This window comes from Budorcas taxicolor, chromosome 2 (assembly GCF_023091745.1).
Source record: "Budorcas taxicolor isolate Tak-1 chromosome 2, Takin1.1, whole genome shotgun sequence".
In the NCBI taxonomy this organism is placed as follows: Eukaryota; Metazoa; Chordata; class Mammalia; order Artiodactyla; family Bovidae; genus Budorcas; species Budorcas taxicolor.
This window is the reverse complement of record NC_068911.1, coordinates 100240163-100261419: the sequence shown is the minus strand read 5'-3', so window position 1 is coordinate 100261419 and position 21257 is coordinate 100240163. Positions and strand designations below refer to the sequence as shown.

At 36.0% G+C, this 21257-nt stretch overlaps 1 protein-coding gene across 1 annotated transcript in view; it reads right to left on the bottom strand.

Moving 5' to 3' along the window:
• Positions 1 to 21257, bottom strand: part of LRP1B (LDL receptor related protein 1B) — a 1834206-nt gene that overhangs the window by 892578 nt on the left and 920371 nt on the right. The window contains exons 16-17 of the mRNA XM_052653145.1: positions 11419 to 11559; positions 7376 to 7501 (exon numbers count right to left, since the gene is read on the bottom strand). Of these exons, the coding sequence (XP_052509105.1) occupies positions 7376 to 7501; positions 11419 to 11559 (267 nt within the window). The remainder of the gene's footprint in view (positions 1 to 7375; positions 7502 to 11418; positions 11560 to 21257) is intronic.

Genomic DNA, 21257 nt, shown 5'->3' with positions numbered 1-21257 from the left:
CTCTAACATTTAGAGTAAATCAAGAATGTTCCTAGTGTCAACTACAAATTGGCATTTGCTCATCTAGCGTAAAGCATCTGCCTGCAATGCAGGAGACCTGGGTTCGATCCCTGGGTCAGGAAGATCCCCTGGAGAAGGAAATGGCAACCCACTCCAGTACTCTTGCCTGGAAAATCCCATGGACAGAGAAGCCTGGTAGACTACAGTCCATGGGATCACAGAGTCTGACACGACTGAGCGACTTCACTTCACTTATACCTCTACAAGGATTAATTCATATGCTGCTGCAGCTGCTGACCTTCAACACCCATGAAAGGAGTTCAGGGTAGTGATCAGAAACAGGGCACTCTGTACCCAGGGGAAAACTGGCAGAATAGGTAATCAGACAGTTAGACATTTTCAGGAGCCAATTTTATGAATCCAATTCTTGTATCTCCTCATATCTAGAAAACCACTAAAAGCCTTCATGGTGATGACTGCTTTTTCTTGACTAGCAAAAGGTTCATAAGACTAGTAGAAACATTTTGGAAAAAATATGTGCTTGATTACACATACTCTCCCTTCACCAAAATTACCTATATACTGATCTTTCCCCTTTGTCTCTTTGAAGCAGTTTCTCAGAGCTATCTGAGGTGTCTCCCAGGATGCAGTCCTCATTCTGCCTCAAATAAAACTTAAGTTGCAACTCTCACATTATGCTTTTTTTTTTTAAGTCAACACTGCTGCTGCTAAGTCACTTCAGTCGTGTCCGACTCTGTGTGACCCCATAGATGGCAGCCCACCAGCTCCCCCGTCCCTGGGATTCTCCAGGCAAGAACACTGGAGTGGGTTGCCATTTCCTTCTCCAATGCATGAAAGTGAAAAGTGAAAGTGAAGTTGCTCAGTCATGTCCGACTCTTTGCGACCTCATGGACTGCAGCCTATCAGGCTCCTCTGTCCATGGGATTTTCCAGGCAAGCGTACTGGAGTGGGGTGCCATTGCCTTCTTCTGGGTAATTTTAATAAAACCACATTTGCATTAGCCTAAAGAAGAGTGACGATATTGGCATTAGTTAACTTGGTGGGAAGAGGAAAGCACAGAGCTGTGAGACAGATATTAGCTTTTTCTCTTACATGTCTCTGTATCATTTCATTGATCACAGTAAATACTTTTTACCTTTTGAATTATAAGAGAAACTGAATAACACAGTTTTATTTTCCACTCTTCCTCCTGTTTTTTTTCCTCTCTCTTTCCTTCCCTTCTTCCCCCCTCCCTGACTTCCTCGTTTCTTTTGTTCCCTCTACATTTCTTTTTCTAAATCTCTCCTTTTCTCCCTCATTTACTACACATTTATTCCTTCCACCTTTCTGGTTTTCTTGCCTTGAAGAAAAAAAGATATTATCACATATTTTCATCTCTATTAAATCTTCTAATTGACCCATAATGAGATTATATTATAATCCCCAATAAATGTTTTTCCATTTGATTCTCTTGTGTCACTCTCCTAGTCATTCATGTTTAATTCTAACCAGTTTTCTCCGGTTCTCTTCTTTCACCAGCACTGCTTTAATGATTAGAAAGGAGAATGAGAAAGGACTCCGAGGTACCTATCTCACATCACATAGGACACATCTCACATTGTGATGGGAATTTGTGTATCACCTCATTAACTAGGAAACTTGAACAACTATTATGACTCCTTATTTCAAAGAAAAATTATTGGCTTATGATAAAAGGAGACTATGCCCTGAAAATATATGAATTCATTATCTTTTCTAAACATGGAGAAAGTAATGTTTATTTAGGCAAATTTAACAGATTTTTAGATAAGAAAAATGCTTCATTCCATAAATCTACAAGTACTGTCTATATGATATAATCAGATTGACTAAATTATCACCTTTTAATCACTAGATTTGTATCAAGAAGACACAACCTTGACTTTCTCAGTTCTTCTCTCCATCAATTCTAAATTAGTTTGGAGGTGAGATTAGCAGAGCAGGCCCAGAGGAATCTAATTTTGTAGCAAATTCTGCTCTAATGAAGAGGAAATTTACACCTCCTCAGTGGAACTGTTTATTTAGCAGAGAATCAGAAATTCACTGTCAAAATGTGAATTTTTTCTACCCATCACTAAGGATGCTTCCCCTGCGGTCTTGTAGCAGTGAGAAATCCCACAGTGTGCAGGAACAAGGAGGGAGAGGAGGACAGAGCTTGATACATTGTTCCTAAACTTTACCTGCACTCTATCAAAGCATTCTATTTGAACAAAATCTATGTCATATGTAAAAATACTCTCCAATTTATCTTGTAAAAAAAAATACTGATTTTAAAAAATATATCAGGTTTCCTTAACACAATCCTAGTGGTATAGTTTGAATTTAGTTAACATTTGTGGGGGATGTGAGAACAAATATTATGTAACTGAAGCAGAACTCTCTGCTGTGGGAAAAAGCTGGTCTGACACTGCCTAGGCTTGAAGCCAAGGATCATCATGGTAACTACTTTTCATCTTTTCCATGGGGATGGTTTTGATCCCTGTCTCCTGTACAATGTCACGAACCTCAGTCCATAGTTCATCAGGAACTCTATAAGACCTAGTCCCTTAAATCTATTTCTCACTTCCACTGTATAACCATAAGGGACTTGCTTTATGTCATACCTGAATGGTCTAGTGGTTTTCCCTACTTTCTTCAACATAAGTCTGAATTTGGCAATGAGGAGTTCATGATCTGAGCCACAGTCAGCTCCCAATCTTGTTTTTGCTGACTGTATAGAGCTTCTCCATCTTTGGCTGCAAAGAATATAATCAATCTGATTTCCATGTTGACCATCTGGTGATGTCCATGTGTAGAGTCTTTTCTTGTGTTGTTGGAAGAGAGTGTTTGCTATAACCAGTGTGTTCTCTTGGCAAAACTCTATTAGCCTTTGCCCTGCTTCATTCCATACTCCAAGGCCAAATTTGCCTATCACTCCAGGTGTTTCTTGACTTCCTACTTTTGCATTCCAGTCCCCTACCATGGGAAGAGCATCTTTTTTGGGTGTTAGTTTTAAAAGGTCTTGTAGGTCTTCATAGAACCGTTCTTCTTCAGCTTCTTCAGTGTTACTGGTTGGGGCATAGGCTTGTATCAGCGTGATACACAGAGATCATTCTGCCATTTTTGAGATTGCATCCAAGTACTGCATTTTGTATGCTTTTGTTGACTATGATGGCTACTCCATTTCTTCTAAGGGATTCCTGCCCACAGTAGTAGATATAATGGTCATCTGAGTTAAATTCACCCATTCCAGTTCATTTTAGTTCACTGATTCCTAGAATGTCGATGTTCACTCTTGCCATCTTCTGTTTGACCACTTGCAATTTGCTTTGATTCATGGACCTAACATTCCAGGTTCCTATGCAATATTGCTCAGCATTGGACCTTGCTTCTATCACCAGTCACATCCACAACTGGGTACTGTTTTTGCTTTGGCTCCATCCCCTCGTTCTTTCTGGAGTTATTTCTCCACTGATCCCCTGTAGCATATTGGGCACCTAATGACCTGGGGAGTTCCTCTTTCAGTATCCTATCATTTTGCCTTTTCATACAGTCCATGGGGTTCTCAAGGCAAGAATACTGAATTGGTTTGCCATTAAAAGATGCTTACTCCTTGGAAGGAGGGTTATGACCAACCTAGATAGCATATTAAAAAGCAGAGATATTACTTTGCCAACAAAGGTCCATCTAGTCAAGGCTATGGTTTTTCCAGTGGTAATGTATGGATGTGAGAGTTGGACTGTGAAGAAAGCTGAGTGTCGAAGAAACGGTGCTTTTGAACTGTGGTGTTGGAGAAGACTCTTGCGATTTTCTTGGACTGCAGAGATCCACCCAGTCCATTCTAAAGGAGATCAGCCCTGTGTGTTCATTGGAAGGACTGATGCTGAGGCTGAAACTCCAATCCTTTGGCCACTTCATGCAAAGAGTTGATTCATTAGAAAAGACCCTGATGCTGGAAGGGATTGGGGGCAGGAGGAGAAGGGGACAACAGAGATGGCTGGATGGCATCACTGACTCTACACATGAGTTTGGGTGAACGCCAGGAGTTGGTGATGGACAGGGAGGCCTGGCGTGCTGCAATCCATGGGGTCACAGCGTCGGACACGACTGAGCGACTGAACTGAACTTCTCATCTTTGGCCTCTCGATCTCCCTCAAAAGTACACAAAACTATGTTTTCTTGTTGTTGATGAAAAACAACTCCTAAACCCTGCCTATCAGCTCTGTTCTGCCCCTTTGTGTACCCCTTTTCACTTACAGGCTCTCCATCCGACAGCCCCCTACCCTCTAAGGACTTCACCCTCCACAACCTATGGTCCCCAATCAGTTACTTATTTTTTTCAGTCAAATATTTCCATCACTTAGAAAAGTATAGGAAGTATCATTAAAATCTGTTTGTCTTCTTATAGAACTATCAAATCTTAATTTTTCCTACATTTGCTACAGATTTTAATTTAAATAAAAGTATTATACTTATATTTGAAATCCCTTATGTAATCTTTCCCAATCACATTTCTCTTTTCTTTCATAGAGGTAATTGTCATCCTTAGTTTTTTTTTTTTAATCTCCGTATTTTACTCCTATTTTTATATATTTGTTAATCAACAAGCACATATAGAACATTTTTGCATTTTTATATTTCATATAAATGGCACTGAATTGCTTATTGTTACAAGATTTTGAGTTTACACTGCTTTTTGAAATTCCTGTTGATATTTGAGTTCTAATTTTTCATTTTAATTGTGAATACCACATGGTCTTATCAGGCTATATTTTCTAATTAAATGATTCAAACTGTTTTTTAGACATTTTTCTAATTTATTTATTTATGTTTGGTAAGGCTTAGCTTAGACATCCCCTCCTCTGGTAGGCCTTCCAGGAGAGCCAGTGATTAATTAGTAGCTCTTTTTGTGCTCCCATTTGAAGGTCAACATAGTTCTATGGGAATGAACTGTTTGAATGTCTTTCTCTTCATCTTATCTCATAACTTCTTAAAGAAATTACTGTGTATTTTTCCTCATTCTATCTGCAATGCTGTGACAGATATTTACTGAATTAGTAGATCCACTGAGGAGAAATCCCAAAGAAAAATAATACAAAATTAGTTTGTTATAGGAAAGAATTTTCATTTAAATATAAAGTAGCCACACTGCTAAAGGCTACAGGATAGTGGATTCAATTACAAAATAATCCCCATATGAGTATTATTTTATCTAGGATACATATCCATGTACACATCTATATCTAGAAATGCAGAGAAATAACTCAACCAGGGAACTCATTTAATGAACTTCCCATATTTTTCCAAGATGGTGAGCTGTATGACCTATTCATTTTGGTAAAACAAAATGGAAATACATTGTAACATGACAGCATAGTTTTCAGAGTTCAAAGCCATATTTATTTTTCTCTTTGTATTTTGTTTTTCAATTTAGAAAGACATAAGGTGACCATAATCGCTATCATGAATATGATAAGAAGACCTAATAGTGAGTAGCAGACTTCAGCTGCTGTCACTTAAAGTAGCACTTAAGGTACAAGCAAGTGGTGTTCTATTTTCTAGTGAACCAAGGCCTGGAGTGTCTTAAAAATCTTACTCATTAGGATTAATTTTTTTATTTGTTCTTATACATAACATTTTCACTCTCTATGTAAGTAGCTGATCAGTCCTAAATCCTTCTTTAAAAATCATGTAGAAACAAACAGATTAGTAAAAATCAAATAGAAATGAAGAAGACATGGTATTATGAATTGAGACAGCAGTGCCTGATAATTTAAGGTGAAAGCAGATCTATCTGTTTAGGATGTAATACTATATAGTTTCTGAGTTGAATCTTAATCTAAAAGAATAATAAATGCACTAATTTAGAAAGCTGCTTCATTGTAAATTGCAGTCATATTCTAAGAGTGACCTGGGAAACATTAAATTGACCATGTCTAGATTTCTAGCTAATCCTCAGGATAACATAGTTTGGTAAAAAGAGCAATGGCCCTGGAGAGAGATGAAGTGAGTTTTCCTAAATCCTTACCAATGATATGAGTTACGGCAAATCTCTTCTTCCACCTCAACTATAAAAAGAATGAACTTGAAGGCAGGAGCCTAGGCCCATCTGGTCTCTAAAGGTCCCTCTCTGTGAGACAGTCTTTGGCAAAACACCCTTATGGAAGACACAAAATATCTTGAAAATAAGCAGTTGCTCTAAAAGAGTAGACTGAGCTTTTAATCAAGGGACAGGAGAAGACTAGCCCATGGATCCTCAGTAAATATGTCACTATGGAAAATAGAAGAATATACAATGGAGGCTAGGATTACAGAATGGTGACTATTTCATTCTTGCTGTTATTTAGTACATGGTGCAAAGCTCTGGAAAATTCATACTTCTACAGAGTTGAAAGTAATAAATGTGGGAATTGAGGTACAGGGAGGCACAAGTCTTTCCAAGAATGTCAGTTTCAAAATCCAGAGTACAAACCAGGATTCTTGACCTCTTGGTCTTTTCTCTGTGTGTTGCCTTTGCAGTTTTCACTAATGCATTATAATACTTTGTATTTAGTATGGCTTATTTTGGCAAAGAGAAAAGGTGAGGTGGTTGATAGATTTTAACAGTATATGTAATGATTAAAAAATACTGATCATATTAATAAGAGTCACTAAATATATGACTTTTTGTCATTGTTTAAAGAGAAGCACTAGGCAGTTGCTAGTCAGGATCATTTTTCAACACTTATCTGATTAAGAATGATCTTTTTTGGCCCTCTGCTGCAATGTGTACCATGAGCTGTATATTCCCATTCAATGAGAATCTAGCTAAGGATTCAAAGATTTATTGCAATACAATAAATAGTATGGAAATATAAATAGGCTTAGTGGACTTGGGATTTTATTTAAAAAAACAAACAAAAAAAAAAAACAAAAAAACACATGAATAGTGTGCCAGGAACAGAAACCTATTTACAGAGATATTCTACAGAAGACTAAACAAAAACATATAAATTATTGTTTCAAGGTTAAAATAATAATAATAATTCTCCTTGTGAGATAGCCTAAATCATAGTATACTCACAAACCTCTCTCTCCATTACCAAGTAAAATTTAGCAGGGACAAGTTTTGTCCAAGTGGTGTACTGACAGTCAACCTGCATGGATAACATGCCAAATCCCTTTGAAAAGCAGAGTGATACCCAAAGAATAAGTAAAAGATAGTTTGCATTCTAGCCTTTGTGGCATCAAACTCTGAATTCATTTGCTACTGCAATACTCAGATCATCAGCACTAGGAAAGTTTAGTTTAGTTTCAGGCATCTTTATGAAGACTAAGTGTGGAAGAGATTTACATATGCATCTAAGCAAACCTTTACCTGAACATGTTTGATTGGATTCATCTTCATTGCTCCCACAATCATTAGCTCCATCACAAAGCCATCTCTTGGGGATACAGTGATTATTCTTGCATTTAAATTGATCATCAGGACAGCTATGATTGTCTGGGGTGGGAAGGGGGAGAAGAGGAGAAGCAAATTTAATAATTTTAAACTAGATAAAATTATGATTATTTTAAGGGAAAGATATAGATAATTTACAGTAATTATGTTATAGTATAATTGATCTATATCTTCTGTCATTCATTGTCTCATATTTTATACCAAATAATAATACACTAGGCTGTGTTAAAATGTAGTAGTCATATAGAAAAGATCAAGGAATTCAAGTTCATATACAAGGAAATATATTCATTTTTCAAGTCTGCAGTAAAACCAACTGACTCTCTTTTCTCATCCCTAATCATAATGGGTGATTTAGCTTCAGATTTTTCAGCAAAAACATAAAGTTAATCTCAATTGTTAATGTGGAACATAACAAGTATGTATCAAATAACTTAATCATATATCAAAAATACTTTTTTTTTTAAACCATACATCTACACAAGTACTTCTTGAAACATTAAATAAGCTTGATTGTGTTACGTTTTGCTCAATGTTTCCTGGGGCTAGAAGGAAAATTCTAGAGAAAAAATGCATTACTGGAGTTGGTGCTAAATAGGAGATTCTGAGTAATTTTAATAATGAAAATGATCATCATGAGTCTTTTCCCCTAATACAAACAAATAAACTTGAAGCTGCAAAATATACTGAGGACATGATCAGCCCTCTAAGGGAAGCTGACCACAGCTAAGGATTAAACCTCTAATATCTAAGCACAGCAGGAGGCCATTTATGGTTTACCTCCTGTGATCTTTTCCCCTGCATTCTGGAGTCTAAGTTCCTAACTGATTTGGCATGCTCTTCAGTATCCATTTCATAATTTCAACATTCTTTCTGAGGTAATTTTCCTTGTGCCCAGTAGTTGCACTTCTGTATGATAAAAATACATGTTGGTATTAGTTTTCTTTAGAATTTGAAAAAATAGCCAATTTTTCATGCTGTTGCATAGCAAATGTATTCCTTTCTAGTCAGTTTCAACAAAACACTATTTATTTAAAGTAGTCATAGTGATGAAGCAGTTTTTATCACTTTTCAGAAGTTCTCTTTTGTGTATAGTAAATAAATGTGAGGGAAAGGCCTTGTGCTTTCTGGTATTTATGTGTGATTAACATTTTCTATTCACTTTAGGGACTTTAACAAGAATAGCTGCTCAGGAGGATAAAGGTCATCCAATATATTAGAGGGTCAACATTTTCAAGTACTAACATCATGCATAAGCACTTTAGAGAAGCTTGATCAGAAACCTTTGCTATTTTCACAATGTTATAAATGGGAGGTTAAAAAGAAGGACCAAATATAATCCATTGTCTTGTGATTTGGAGTTGAGAAGTAAAATAATAACAGAATTCAAGGCTGAAGCTTCTGAGTATTTGCAATCTAAAATAAACCCCTGAAATGAATTATGCAGTGCTGATATATTAACTATGGGATCCCAGGAATATAATGCTGCTTAGAATCATCGCAGTGTTTAAAGAAGACACCGTATTGCTGGAAGGTGATCAGAGATGTTTAATTTTACTTTGCCCCTCTGATTCAGTCATTCATTCATCCATGTGCTAGCTACTGTGCTAGACACTGAGACTACGAAGATGCTACAAATTAATGTGTCCCCTCATATTAATCTATTAGATGCATCAAATAAATAAGCATGTAGCTGCAATATGGTTTTGCAACTACCATAACAAAAGAATATCCAAGAGATGTTTAACTCAAGTGGGCTGTATTGAGAAAAGAGATGGCTAGCATACAAAAAAGACTTCCCTGTGGAGATAGTGGTAAACCATGGTGAAATTCATAACTGGGAACAGAGAATGCAATGTCACCGAAGACAAAAAGAAAAGGAAAAGAAAATTTTTAGAGATTTATAAGTAGTTCAGCTTGATAAAGACAAAGAGGGTAAGTAGAAACATGATAGACATTGAAAGCCAAAAATGTAAATGTCAGACATAACATGAAGTTCTTTATATGAGAGTTAATGAATTTTAGAATTTAACTTTCTCATTATCCAGTTATTGAAGTAACAAGGTTACATTGCTATTAATCTGGAGGAAGTATAGAAAGTGGGCTTTAGTTAAGGGAAGACTAGTGAAAGACTAGAACTGAATATGGACTATACATAAAATTAGAGAAGGCAATGGCAACCCACTCCAGTATCCTTTCCTGGAGAATCCCATGGACAGAGGAGCCCAGCAGGCTACAGTCTATGGGGTCGCAAGAGTCAGACACGACTTAGTGACTAAACCACCACCAACCATACATAAAGTAGAAGATGCCAGGAAAAGCCCATGGTGGAAGCTTGGATGAGGGGATAAATAAGTGCTAAAAATAATGAACAATACAGACTAGGAATTTTAATACTACAATTAACAGTCCAAATGCAATGTCCCTTATACTCTTGGAGGAAATTAGCTTGTGAGTTGGAGAAAAAAACAATCACACAGAACATGAACCTATAGGATTAATTCCTAAGTACTGTGATAAAATACCTCTGCTCTGCAGAGGCACTGTGACTATGCAAGGAGTTGATACATAGGGAGCATTCATTGCAACCATGAATAAACATTAGAGTCGTGAAGAATGAGACAATCTAATCAATAAATAACATATTGTTTGTGTTAAAAAGAAGATGAAGAAAATACCTTTTATCTTTAGATGAAAGGCTCCTCCTACTTCAAAATTTTTGGCTGGTTGTATCAATTTAATATTTAACATTTTATTTGTGGCACAATTTAGAGTATAAATATTAATATTAATAGGATTGAAAATAAGAAGTACATAATGTTGAATATTTGGAAATGAAGGGAAAGTAGTGTTATACTTACATATTAATTAAATTTATTTTATTATATATTTTATAAACTTTGAAAATAATTTTTAAAGTCCACATTTTAAGAATTTGTGCCCAAATTCCTATGACAGGTGCTCAGACCAATTTTGCTCATTTTTAACAAAGAATCTTTAAAACTTCATCTTTATATTCTTGATTTAAAAAAAAAGGAAAATGGAGCATTGCCAATCAACTCTAAATCAATTCAGCCACTTTAACTTCAAAGTCATTAATTGAAAAATAATCATTTTCTTTTTAAAAATAATGTATCTAAGTCAAATGAAAAGACTAAAGATAAATATGTCCAACATATACTTCTCTCCATATAAAATATTTTATATCTTTCAACGACACTAAGGTAGTGATTCAAATCAAATATATTTTCAAAAGTTTATTTAATCTGCCTCTCAAATTGTTTTCCTCTACATTTGTGGGTCATACTCTGATCCCTACGAGAAACATGAAATTATTCCTATTGCAACAAATGATGAGGAGCTAAAAAGAAGGGAAGGGGAGAAATAAAACTTTCAACTTCCTTAATAGTCTGAGTGTCCCATATGTGTCTCTTACTATGAACTGAGCCAGTGAAGTTAGGTAATAACATGTTCCAAACACATGTCTGTTTCCTTGGACCATCTCCAAGGCTCTGTTGCCAAGGAGCAATGGAGTGGATTGTGACCTTCTTTATGAGTAATTCTGCCTTGGGGGAGTTTATATTGATTTTTCACATCTTTAAATTCAGAGGTCTGAAGGGGTCTCCTAGAGCAACCTTCTAACAATGGTATGGTGGTGCTGATGGCACAAAACAGGAAAGAAAAGAATTTCTGAAGCAATATTCTGAAGAATTTCTGAAGAATTTCTGAAGTAATATTCAAAGATGTGGAAGGATGAAAAAAAATAGTGCTTTAAAGGTATACAAAGAAGGTCATTTAGGTCTAACGTCTATACAAAATGATGACTGGGGGAAAAAAAAAAAAAAAACTAAGTTCAATTTGCATTAATGATAATTTTAGATATTCTCCCCCAGCCTGTTTTAACAGTTCACACACTCAAAAACTCAGCAAATTTTAATATAACTTGTAGGAGAACCTACAGCAACTGACTGAATCTTCATCACTTCCATCCAGACAGTCATCATCACCATCACATTTCCACTGGGCTTGGATACAGTGTCTGTTTCTGCAGCGGAATTCTCCAGCTTTACATGTCTGAGGCAATACTTCTCCAGGATTAACTAGGGTTTAAACAACAAACAAACAAGGTATATAAGCAATATTGGATATTTTCAATTCATTAAAAGATAATTTTGTATAATAATAACATATTGATTTCATTGCATTTCACAGAAAATAATGAAAGCATTGTAGAGCCAACCATTGCTGGAAGTGAGAAAATTTTGTTTTTCCAACAATAATTATTCCATAAGAATGGCAGAGATTCATTTTAAGCAAATGTCACCAAAATAATAATAACAACAATGAAAAACACTATCATATTTTTGCTGTTTGTAGTTTTATTCTTTAAAGAACTTTCATTCAGAAGCTTAACTGAAGGCATGGCAAAGAATTTTACTACCTCCACCTTTACAGTCAGACATGACTGAGCTATTAACACTTTCACTTTTTACACATTGATACATCAAAAACTAATCAAAGTGAAAAGACAAGGGAATAGCACCCAGCATTGATGGTTGCGTTTATCGCTGGTCTGAAAGTGCAAAATAAAACACAAAACAGTTACATCTGGTTAAATATTTATGGAAATTTTAAGTTAACCAAAACAATCTCCTTATACATCCAGATTCTTTGGAGTATTTTTATCATATATTCCATATTCTCTAGTCAAATGTCAGAAATTCCATTAATTGGGATTTATTCACATATTGAAAGGGCTACTGTAGTAGCCCACTTCTCTGAGTGGATTCAATAGAATCTAAAAACTGAAGGGAATGTGATGACAGCTAAGGTAAATGATCTGTATTTCACTGACTGAAAAAGACATTGAATTATCAAAAGTGGCTTATTACTAGAAGAAACAGAAGCCAGTTTTTCCATTCTAGTTCTAATGGCTTTAAATTTTATTTGGGGTAGCTGGTTCACATTGATGAACTGTCACAAAACCTATATGGACTTCAATAATAAGGGGTATTGAGAAAACTATGTGGCATTTCCAGAACACTCTGTGTTTCACTCCTTTAACCCTTGCATTTTCCCTGATGCAGAGAATGGAAGAGGAAACACAGCACTGAACCACAGCTGCAAAGACTGCTTTAGAGAGTTAGGCAACAAGACACAAGGCGTGTGGGTGCATGGGGTAGAGAACAGAAAACTGTCCCATATAATCCAGATTCTCATTTAAGGTCTTCTTTACAAAATTAAGGTCTTAAGGGTTAAAAATATAGTCAGTGCGGTGAGTAAAATATTCATTGAGATCAAAGGTAATCCTGTGTGTTTTCTGTTCCCTCTCACAAAGGCAGACTCTGTATATAGGACCTAACAGTAATTTTTCCTCCTTGTTTAATCTTTCTCAATAACAAAATGCAAAAGAAGCAATTTCTTTAATGCTACCATTGCATAAAGTCACTTGAAAGTAACAATTTTTAAAAGAATATATAGGTACATATTCATAAAAATGTATATATAGGCATGCATATGTATGCATGTGTGTATATTATATGTGTGTGTGTGTATGTGTGTGTAGTTGTTTTGTGTGTGTCCAACTCTTTTCCAACCCCATGGACTGTATCCCACCAGGCTCCTCTGTCCATGGGATTTTCCAGGAAAGAATACTGGAGACTGAGCCACCAGGCATGACACCACACACACACACATACACACACACACACACACACACACACACACACACACACATATATATAAAAAGAGCAAGAAAAAAAGATAACACATCTCAAGGAAATGACAATAAATAAAAACAAAAATGGGAGGTCATTGGGTCTCTTATTCAATCTTGGTAACTTTTTTATAGTAGCAACTAGGAATGAGGATGGGAATCATGACGAAATGGAGGTATAATGTGGGATGTGTCTGAGCATCTCTAGGATCTAGCTTTTCTCTCAGAATCTCTAGAACTGATCACTGACAACATGCAAATTCCCCTTATTTTGAAATTTGTCTGCTTGGTTAGATCTTAAGATCTTTGAGGGTGGTATTGTTCCTTCTTTTGACTCTACATAAGCCCAACTTAGAACTGGAATTAGTAGCTTGGTTAATTTCTATTTTATAATTATTAAGCCAATAGTCAGTAGTATCTCAGAATTAATTTTTTTTTTTCCCTATGGGACAAGAAACCTGACTGGAGATGTAATCAGTTTTTTTTCCCTACTTAAGTTCAGGTTTAAGATTTTCTTAAATCATGTCAAAAAAAATAGTCAATTCAGTTGTCTCACAGCTTGAAGACTGCAGAAAACAAGAAAAGATTGATTTCAAATATTAAAAATCTCTGTATTTTAAAAGGCTTTTTTACATGATCTTTGATCAAATAACTTAATTCGCAGTTTTAGCAAATGATCAAAAATCTCCACAGACAAGAGTGAAGTCACACTTGCTTCTGAAAAAATATGTCTATATTAAAGAAGTTTAATTTGTCTAGGGAAAGACAAACTACCCTAGAAAATTGATATTTCTATATTAAATACTCTTTAACATAATCAATTTAGAGACAAGGTCTTCAAGGGAACATTTAACGCAAAGATGGGCTCGATAAAGGACAGAAATGGTATGGACCTAACAGAAGCAGAAGATATTAAGAAGAGGTGGCAAGAATACACAGAACTGTAAAAAAAGATCTTCATGACCCGGATAATCATGATGGTGTGATCACATCTAGAGCCAGACATCCTGGAATGTGAAGTCAAGTGGGCCTTAGAAAGCATCACTACGAACAAAGCTAGTGGAGGTGATGGAATTCCAGTTGAGCTATTTCAAATCCTGAAAGATGATGCTGTGAAAGTGCTGCACTCAATATGCCAGCTAATTTGGAAAACTCAGCAGTGGCCACAGAAGTGGAAAAGGTCAGTTTTCATCCTAATCCCAAAGAAAGGCAATGCCAAAGAATGCTCAAACTACCGCACAATTGCACTCATCTCAGACGCTAGTAAAGTAATGCTCAAAATTCTCCAACCCAGGCTTCAACAATATGTGAACCGTGAACTCCCTGATGTTCAAGCTGGTTTTAGAAAAGGCAGGGGAACCAGAGATCAAATTGCCAACATCCGCTGGATCATTGAAAAGGCAAGAGAGTTCCAAAAACATCTATTTCTGCTTTATTGACTATGCCAAAGCCTTTGACTGTGTGGATCACAATAAACTGTGGAAAATTCTGAAAGAGACGGGAGTACCAAACCACCTGACCTGCCTCTTGAGAAATCTGTATGCAGGTCAGGAAGCAACAGTTAGAACTGGACATGGAACAACAGACTGGTTCCAAATAGGAAGAGGAGGGCATCAAGGCTGTATATTGTCACCCTGCTTGTTTAACTTCTATGCAGAGTACATCATGAGAAATGCTGGACTGGAAGAAACACAAGCTGGAACCAAGATTGCCAGGAGAAATATCAATAACCTCAGATATGCAGATGACAACACCCTTGTGGCAGAAAGTGAAGAGGAACTAAAAAGCCTCTTGATGAAAGTGAAAGAGGAGAGTGAAAAAGTTGGCTTAAAGCTCAACATTCAGAAAACAAAGACCATGGCATCTGGTCCCATCATTTCATGGCAAATAGATGGAGAAACAGTGGAAACAGTGTCAGACTTTATTTTTTGCGCTCCAAAATCACTGCAGATGGTGACTGCAGCCTTCATATTAAAAGACGCTTACTCCTTGGAAGAAAAGTTATGATCAACCTAGATAGCATATTCAAAAGCGGAGACATTACTTTGCTGACTAAGGTCCGTCTAGTCAAGGCTATGGTTTTTCCTGTGGTCATGTATGGATGTGAGATTTGGACTGTGAAGAAGGCTGAGCACCAAAGAATTAATGCTTTTGAACTGTGGTGTTGGAGAAGACTCTTGAGAGTCCCTTGGACTGCAAGGAGATCCAAACCAGTCCATTCTGAAGGAGATCAGCCCTGGGATTTCTCTGGAAGGAATGATGCTAAAGCTGAAACTCCAGTACTTTGGCCACCTCATGCAAAGAGTTGACTCATTGGAAAAGACTCTGAGGCTGGGAGGGATTGGGGGCAGGAGGAGAAGGGGACGGCAGAGGATGAGATGGCTGGATGGCATCACGGACTTAATGGACATGAGTCTGAGTGAACTCCGGGAGTTGGTGATGGACAGGGAGGCCTGGCATGCTGCAATTCATGGGGTCACAAAGAGTCGGACGTGACTGAGTGACTGAACTGAACTGAACTGAAGGTTCAAATGTTTTCAACTGATAATTAGATCATTATGGAATGAATGAAAACAGGAATAATTTCTAAACTCGTTTTAAACACAGTTTCATATATATGTGGGTAGTCAGTTATTTTTAAATGATGTTTGCTCATATACAGCTGGCACTTTTCAAAAACAGATTACAAAGGTTACATTTTCATTTTTCATAATAGGTTAAGGATAATTGCTTGAAAAGCAGTAGAGCTTACCTCCTGAGATAATTTAACTTTTGTATTTATTGCTTCTGATAACGATTTATATCAATGTCATTAATACATATGAGTAATCACTTATAACAGCAGTTAGGTATCACTTATATCTATAATGACACATATTAAACATATATGAATATTTTTGACATTTAAAAGTTCGTCTACAATTCTTCTAAGCCCTATAATTTGTTGGACAGGCATTTCTTCTTAGTGTTTCTACATGTCTTGTGTCAGCTTCTTTCTGGACTATTTTTTCAAGGATGTTTAAATAGCTAACAGCCTTGGAAGATACAAATGGTGCTTCCTTTTAGAATAGAGAGTAGGTTTTCTCCTTAACCAAGATAACATCTCCCTTCAAAGCAAAGGTTGGGTAGATTTTCCAGCAGACTTTTAAGCCCAAGAGTTCTTCATCTGTGGTACAAACACATTCTGTGTGCTACCTCTACCTGGCCTCTCTGGGCCTCGTCTTCATATGACGTGGAGGTGGGATGGAGCAAGGAGAATCAAAGTGAATGTGCAACTTAGTGACCTGCTCTGATGAATAAAAGCCTTTGTGCCTGATCCAGGAATTGCATGTCGTCTGTCTAAATCTATGAAACTCTGGTGGGTTAACATGTTAGTTGGCAACGTGGGTAAACTTTCAGACTCTTCATAATCATAAAGATTTTTTTTTAAGATGTTGAGTTCTAATTTTTGACATCTCCCAGGGCATTTGGCATCGTTAATGTATTCAGCCCTAATCCACATATTTCAGATGTAATCAATAGTTATATCATAAGAAATCATGTTTATCAAGGCTGACTAGGTTTGTTCAGGACATAATGATAAAAGACAGGTCATCTTTGAGCCCACAATGCCCATTAGCACATTAAAATCTAATGTGATAGGTGATAATTTGGATAAGATAGCAATTTAGACATTCCAAAATGTGGTCTTTTTCTTAGCATTCACCTATCTGTGGAACTGGGTAGCAATATTATCTACCAAATAACCCAAACTGATGGCCAGGCAATCTACCAAATCTTGCAAGAATCAACAAGATGATGAAGCAAGTATATCTAGCATCAATGAAGAGAGTGAATAGCTTCCACTTAAAAATAAAATTGTTATTCTGTACATCTTGCACAAACTTCTACAAAGGCATTATTTTATAAGTAATGTTCACACAGCTTGTGTTTTCACAAGATTTTTGACTATATGAAGGACAATGTCACATATTACAGAACAAAAAAATGCCTAGACTAGAACCAGGTACAGAAGAAATGTTCAAAAATACTTGTTGCTTGACTTCCTGGAATTAACAGAGGCTGATAATTCTACACTACAGCCATTATTGCAGTGAGATATTCTATCTCTGGAGATTGAATAAATACTTTAATACTTCAATAATTACATTACAACTTCAACTGGCTCAGCAATTAATGTTCTATCAACCAAGAACATGAACAGAGTTAGTTTAAAGGGGGGAAAAAAAAAGATACGTAACTAGAAAGAAAGAGTGATAAAGTTCTCCCCATAACCAAAAACATATAGGAAAACTCCACCATCCATGTCACTTTGTTCCAAGGCTTGTGATGGAACCCATGTTGCACTTGAGTATTTAGGCACAACCATGAATTACTTTCAGCATCTTAACAGACAGTATGCTTATAATCTTAGCTTCAGAGTTGTACTTGAATTTGAAAACTGATTCAAAACCTATAATTCTACTGTCAGGGTCACTTCTAGTAAAAATATTATAACATTATCTCATGAGTAAGGAAACTGACAAAGTAAGAAACAATCCTTTAATTTAGGCTTGAAAATAAAATGACATGAATCATGACATGCCTGGCAAGGGACTGCCAGTTTTCACACATCCTATGATTCCTGCTGTTAGAGCAGTGGAATTAGAAGGTCTCTGCATGACCCATCAATAAACTGCAAGGGAAATACACACTCCAGAATTAACTCTTTTCTTTGGTAAAAACTGGTAGAATGATTGATCATGTTAATGTCCAGAAAATAAAGAAGTAAATGAAGAAAGCTTACTAATAAACTTTTAATTATTTTAGTTTTAAATCATATATTTGGACTTCAGTTCAGTGTTTGAATTTAATATATATGGTCCTGACCTTGGTTTAATAAGCTTTGGTGCCCAAGAACAAGATTCTATGTTTCTAATTTTGCTTTTCTTCTCTTCAACCCCATCGTGGTAATCTATTCTAAACTAGCTCTTATCTCCTCTCTCAATTGATGTTTTGCTGTTGACTATATCAAACTTCAGAGAAGGCGATGGCACCGCACTGCAGTACTCTTGCCTGGAAAATCCCATGGACTTAGGAGCTTGGTAGGCTGCAGTCCATAGGGTCGCCAAGAGTTGGACATGACTGAGCAACTTCACTTTCACTTTTCACTTTGATGCATTGGAGAAGGAAATGGCAACCCACTCCAGTGTTCTTGCCTGGAGAATCCCAGGGACAGGGGAGCCTGGTGGGCTGCCTTCTATGGGGTCACCCAGAATTGGACACGACTGAAGCGACTTAGCAGCAGCATACCAAACTTATGATTACTTAGTAATAAAACCATTAGTCTAAGATAAAAAATATAGTACAATTTCCCAATTGTTCCTGTATGTTTCACATTAGGATATGTTTATTTGCTTAACAGATGTTTTTTTTTTTTTTTTTGGCATTTTGGGAGTACACCATTTCTAACTAGTCCTTGATTTGAATAGGGGAAGAGAAAAACCTAAAAGAAAAGTTTAAGTTGTAGTTTGCTGAATGACTCTGTGTAAGCTTGCCCATATAGGAAGACAGTGTGAAAAATGCTGCTATGGTTTTTGAATTTTCTCCTTTAGATCATAGCAGGATAACCTTTCATTAGATGGAATGGTCTTCTGAGCAGCCAACCTAAGTGGTACATAATCTTCTGTGAGTTCCTATGCACAGGAGACCATAAATATTCATCTGGATGAGGCTTCTAAACTTTTTACTGCCTTAAACTTTTTACTACACATTAGATTGCATATATCCTAGAACATAAGGCTTGTCACAGCTGAACAGATAAATGGCTAAGCCATAGCAGAGCACTGTTTCTGACAGAGGAATATATCTGGTGTTCCAGAAGGTGGAGAAGGTCACAGAGTACCACTGATATATAATTGTGCAATGCTATCCTTCGATGACCAATATTTTGGTCAATGTTTAACTTGATTTCTTGGGTAAGGCATATTGGAAAATTCTGTTCTTTTTCTTTTTTTTCCAGGCCACAAAAGAGGCATTTAAATAATTACTGTGCTATTGTCTCAATACTCTAGGCCAAATTATTATGGCTATTTTGAAAAAAAAAAATAGTGACTCTCATTTTTTTAGGAGCTTATCTTACTTTCTTGGTATTACTCATGTTCTCATTTATTAATTTTCTATGTTGTTATTTTCCCTACAAAGTCATCAAGATAAATTTAAAAGAAATAAACTCACTTGATCAGTGATCGACTGGTTTTACATATTCTTCTATAGGGCAGTAAGTTCCCCATTACACACTTTACCGTCTGAGCCATTTTGCCAAAACCCAACTACACTACACCGGGTCTCATTTCTAATGTGAGGAGATTTGACCATGACACAGGAGGTTCACAAAAATGAAGAGCCCAGCCTACTCTCATTCTTAATTCCTTCCAGGCATGGCATTAGAATGCATCCTTAATCAACCATGTAGCATACCAATATTTTTCTGTTGGGTGAATGCCTTCTCTGGCACTGCTTTCTGGCACAAGTTCATTGAGAAACAACCATTGGTGTCTAATTCTGGCCTGACCATCTGCCAATGGGTTTTTGTTCATTTGATGTCAGTTCAGTGAGGATGACTAAAACCAGGAAGATATATCTCAGAGACTGCAACATGTATTTTTTGTTTTGCTACAGATTTATATTTAAAGCTGGTTAAAATGTTATTCCAGTTGAATAACAAGTCTGTAATCTGGCCTAAACTAAGTCAGAAGCCCAGAGACATGAACATTAAAGAGAGGCTAGTGACACACTGATACTTGTTTTGCCTTACAGTCTGCAACCATGGACTCCATGTATTCATGTCCTTTTGAACTTTAATTTCCTCATCTGCAAACTAAGGCTAAATTATCTTTATAAAAATTTTGCTACTAAATGAATAGAAACTGGAATAATTTATATAAACACACTTTAAGTTTTTTGCAATAAATAAGTTACTGTAATAGTTCTCTTAATTTTCCATTACATTAGAAAAGAATCTAGATAAGTTTCATGCATTTGAAAAATCTAGTAAAATTTTAAACTTCCAATGCAATAACAAATTCTCAAATAAATACTCACCTGCTTTTATCATTTAACATTGTTTAGTGTAACATCTCTAGATAAAAATACTAATTCTATCCCCTTTAATTGAATTGGGGTTACCTCATCCATGAATTATAAATATTAAAATACACCAATAGTCTCACAGAAATCTCCTTTAACTTTCACCATATGTATAGTCACATATAAACTATCATATCAAATCTCTTAACAGCAGCTAAATTACCAACATTATGCATAGTATTTCCTTACAAGCAAAAGTCACCTAATTTTTATTTATATGGAGATAACCCAGTGATTAAATCTTTCATATATCAATATCAATATAGGTATAGATATGCCAACACATAAGGAATCTGTAATTTTTAATGGGGCGTAAGAATAAAGGAAATAGGGAAGCAAATAATACATAATATTATAATTTACACAATTAACATTAAAGAGCTAATTAGAAAATGTAAAGCTTAAAAAGTCATCTAGTTATTAGTACCTGATGTATACCCTTTCCTTCCAATTACCCACGATGAAAACAAAGATGAAAAATATAAACTCTTAAGTTACTGAGAAATCAGCCTCTGGATCATTTTATTGACACTATCTTTACTGAATTTTGACTTTTCTGCAAGACCACGAAGATGAGATTTAATATTCAATGAGGAGCCTAAGTTATTCCACTTGAAATTGAACAAGCTTATCTATCTTTAGGCAGAATGAAACTCCCTTTGTTCCTCCAGTACTGACAGTAAGGTCTGTGGCGACCATAAAAAGGAGACAGCGCAGTGCTACTTTTCATCTTTGAGAGGAATTCTCAGGATAGAGCAAAGGCAGGAACGGACCTAGTGAAGGTTCACAAAGGTTACTATCTTTGTATGTATGTGCCTCTGTGTGTGTGCATTTCATCTGTTCTAATGGCAAAGTCATCCAGCTAGAGTAGCAAAGAATCTCATTTTGTACCAGAAGAATAATCTTAAAAGGATCTATGCTAGAAATCAAAGTGAGAAATATACACATGAATCA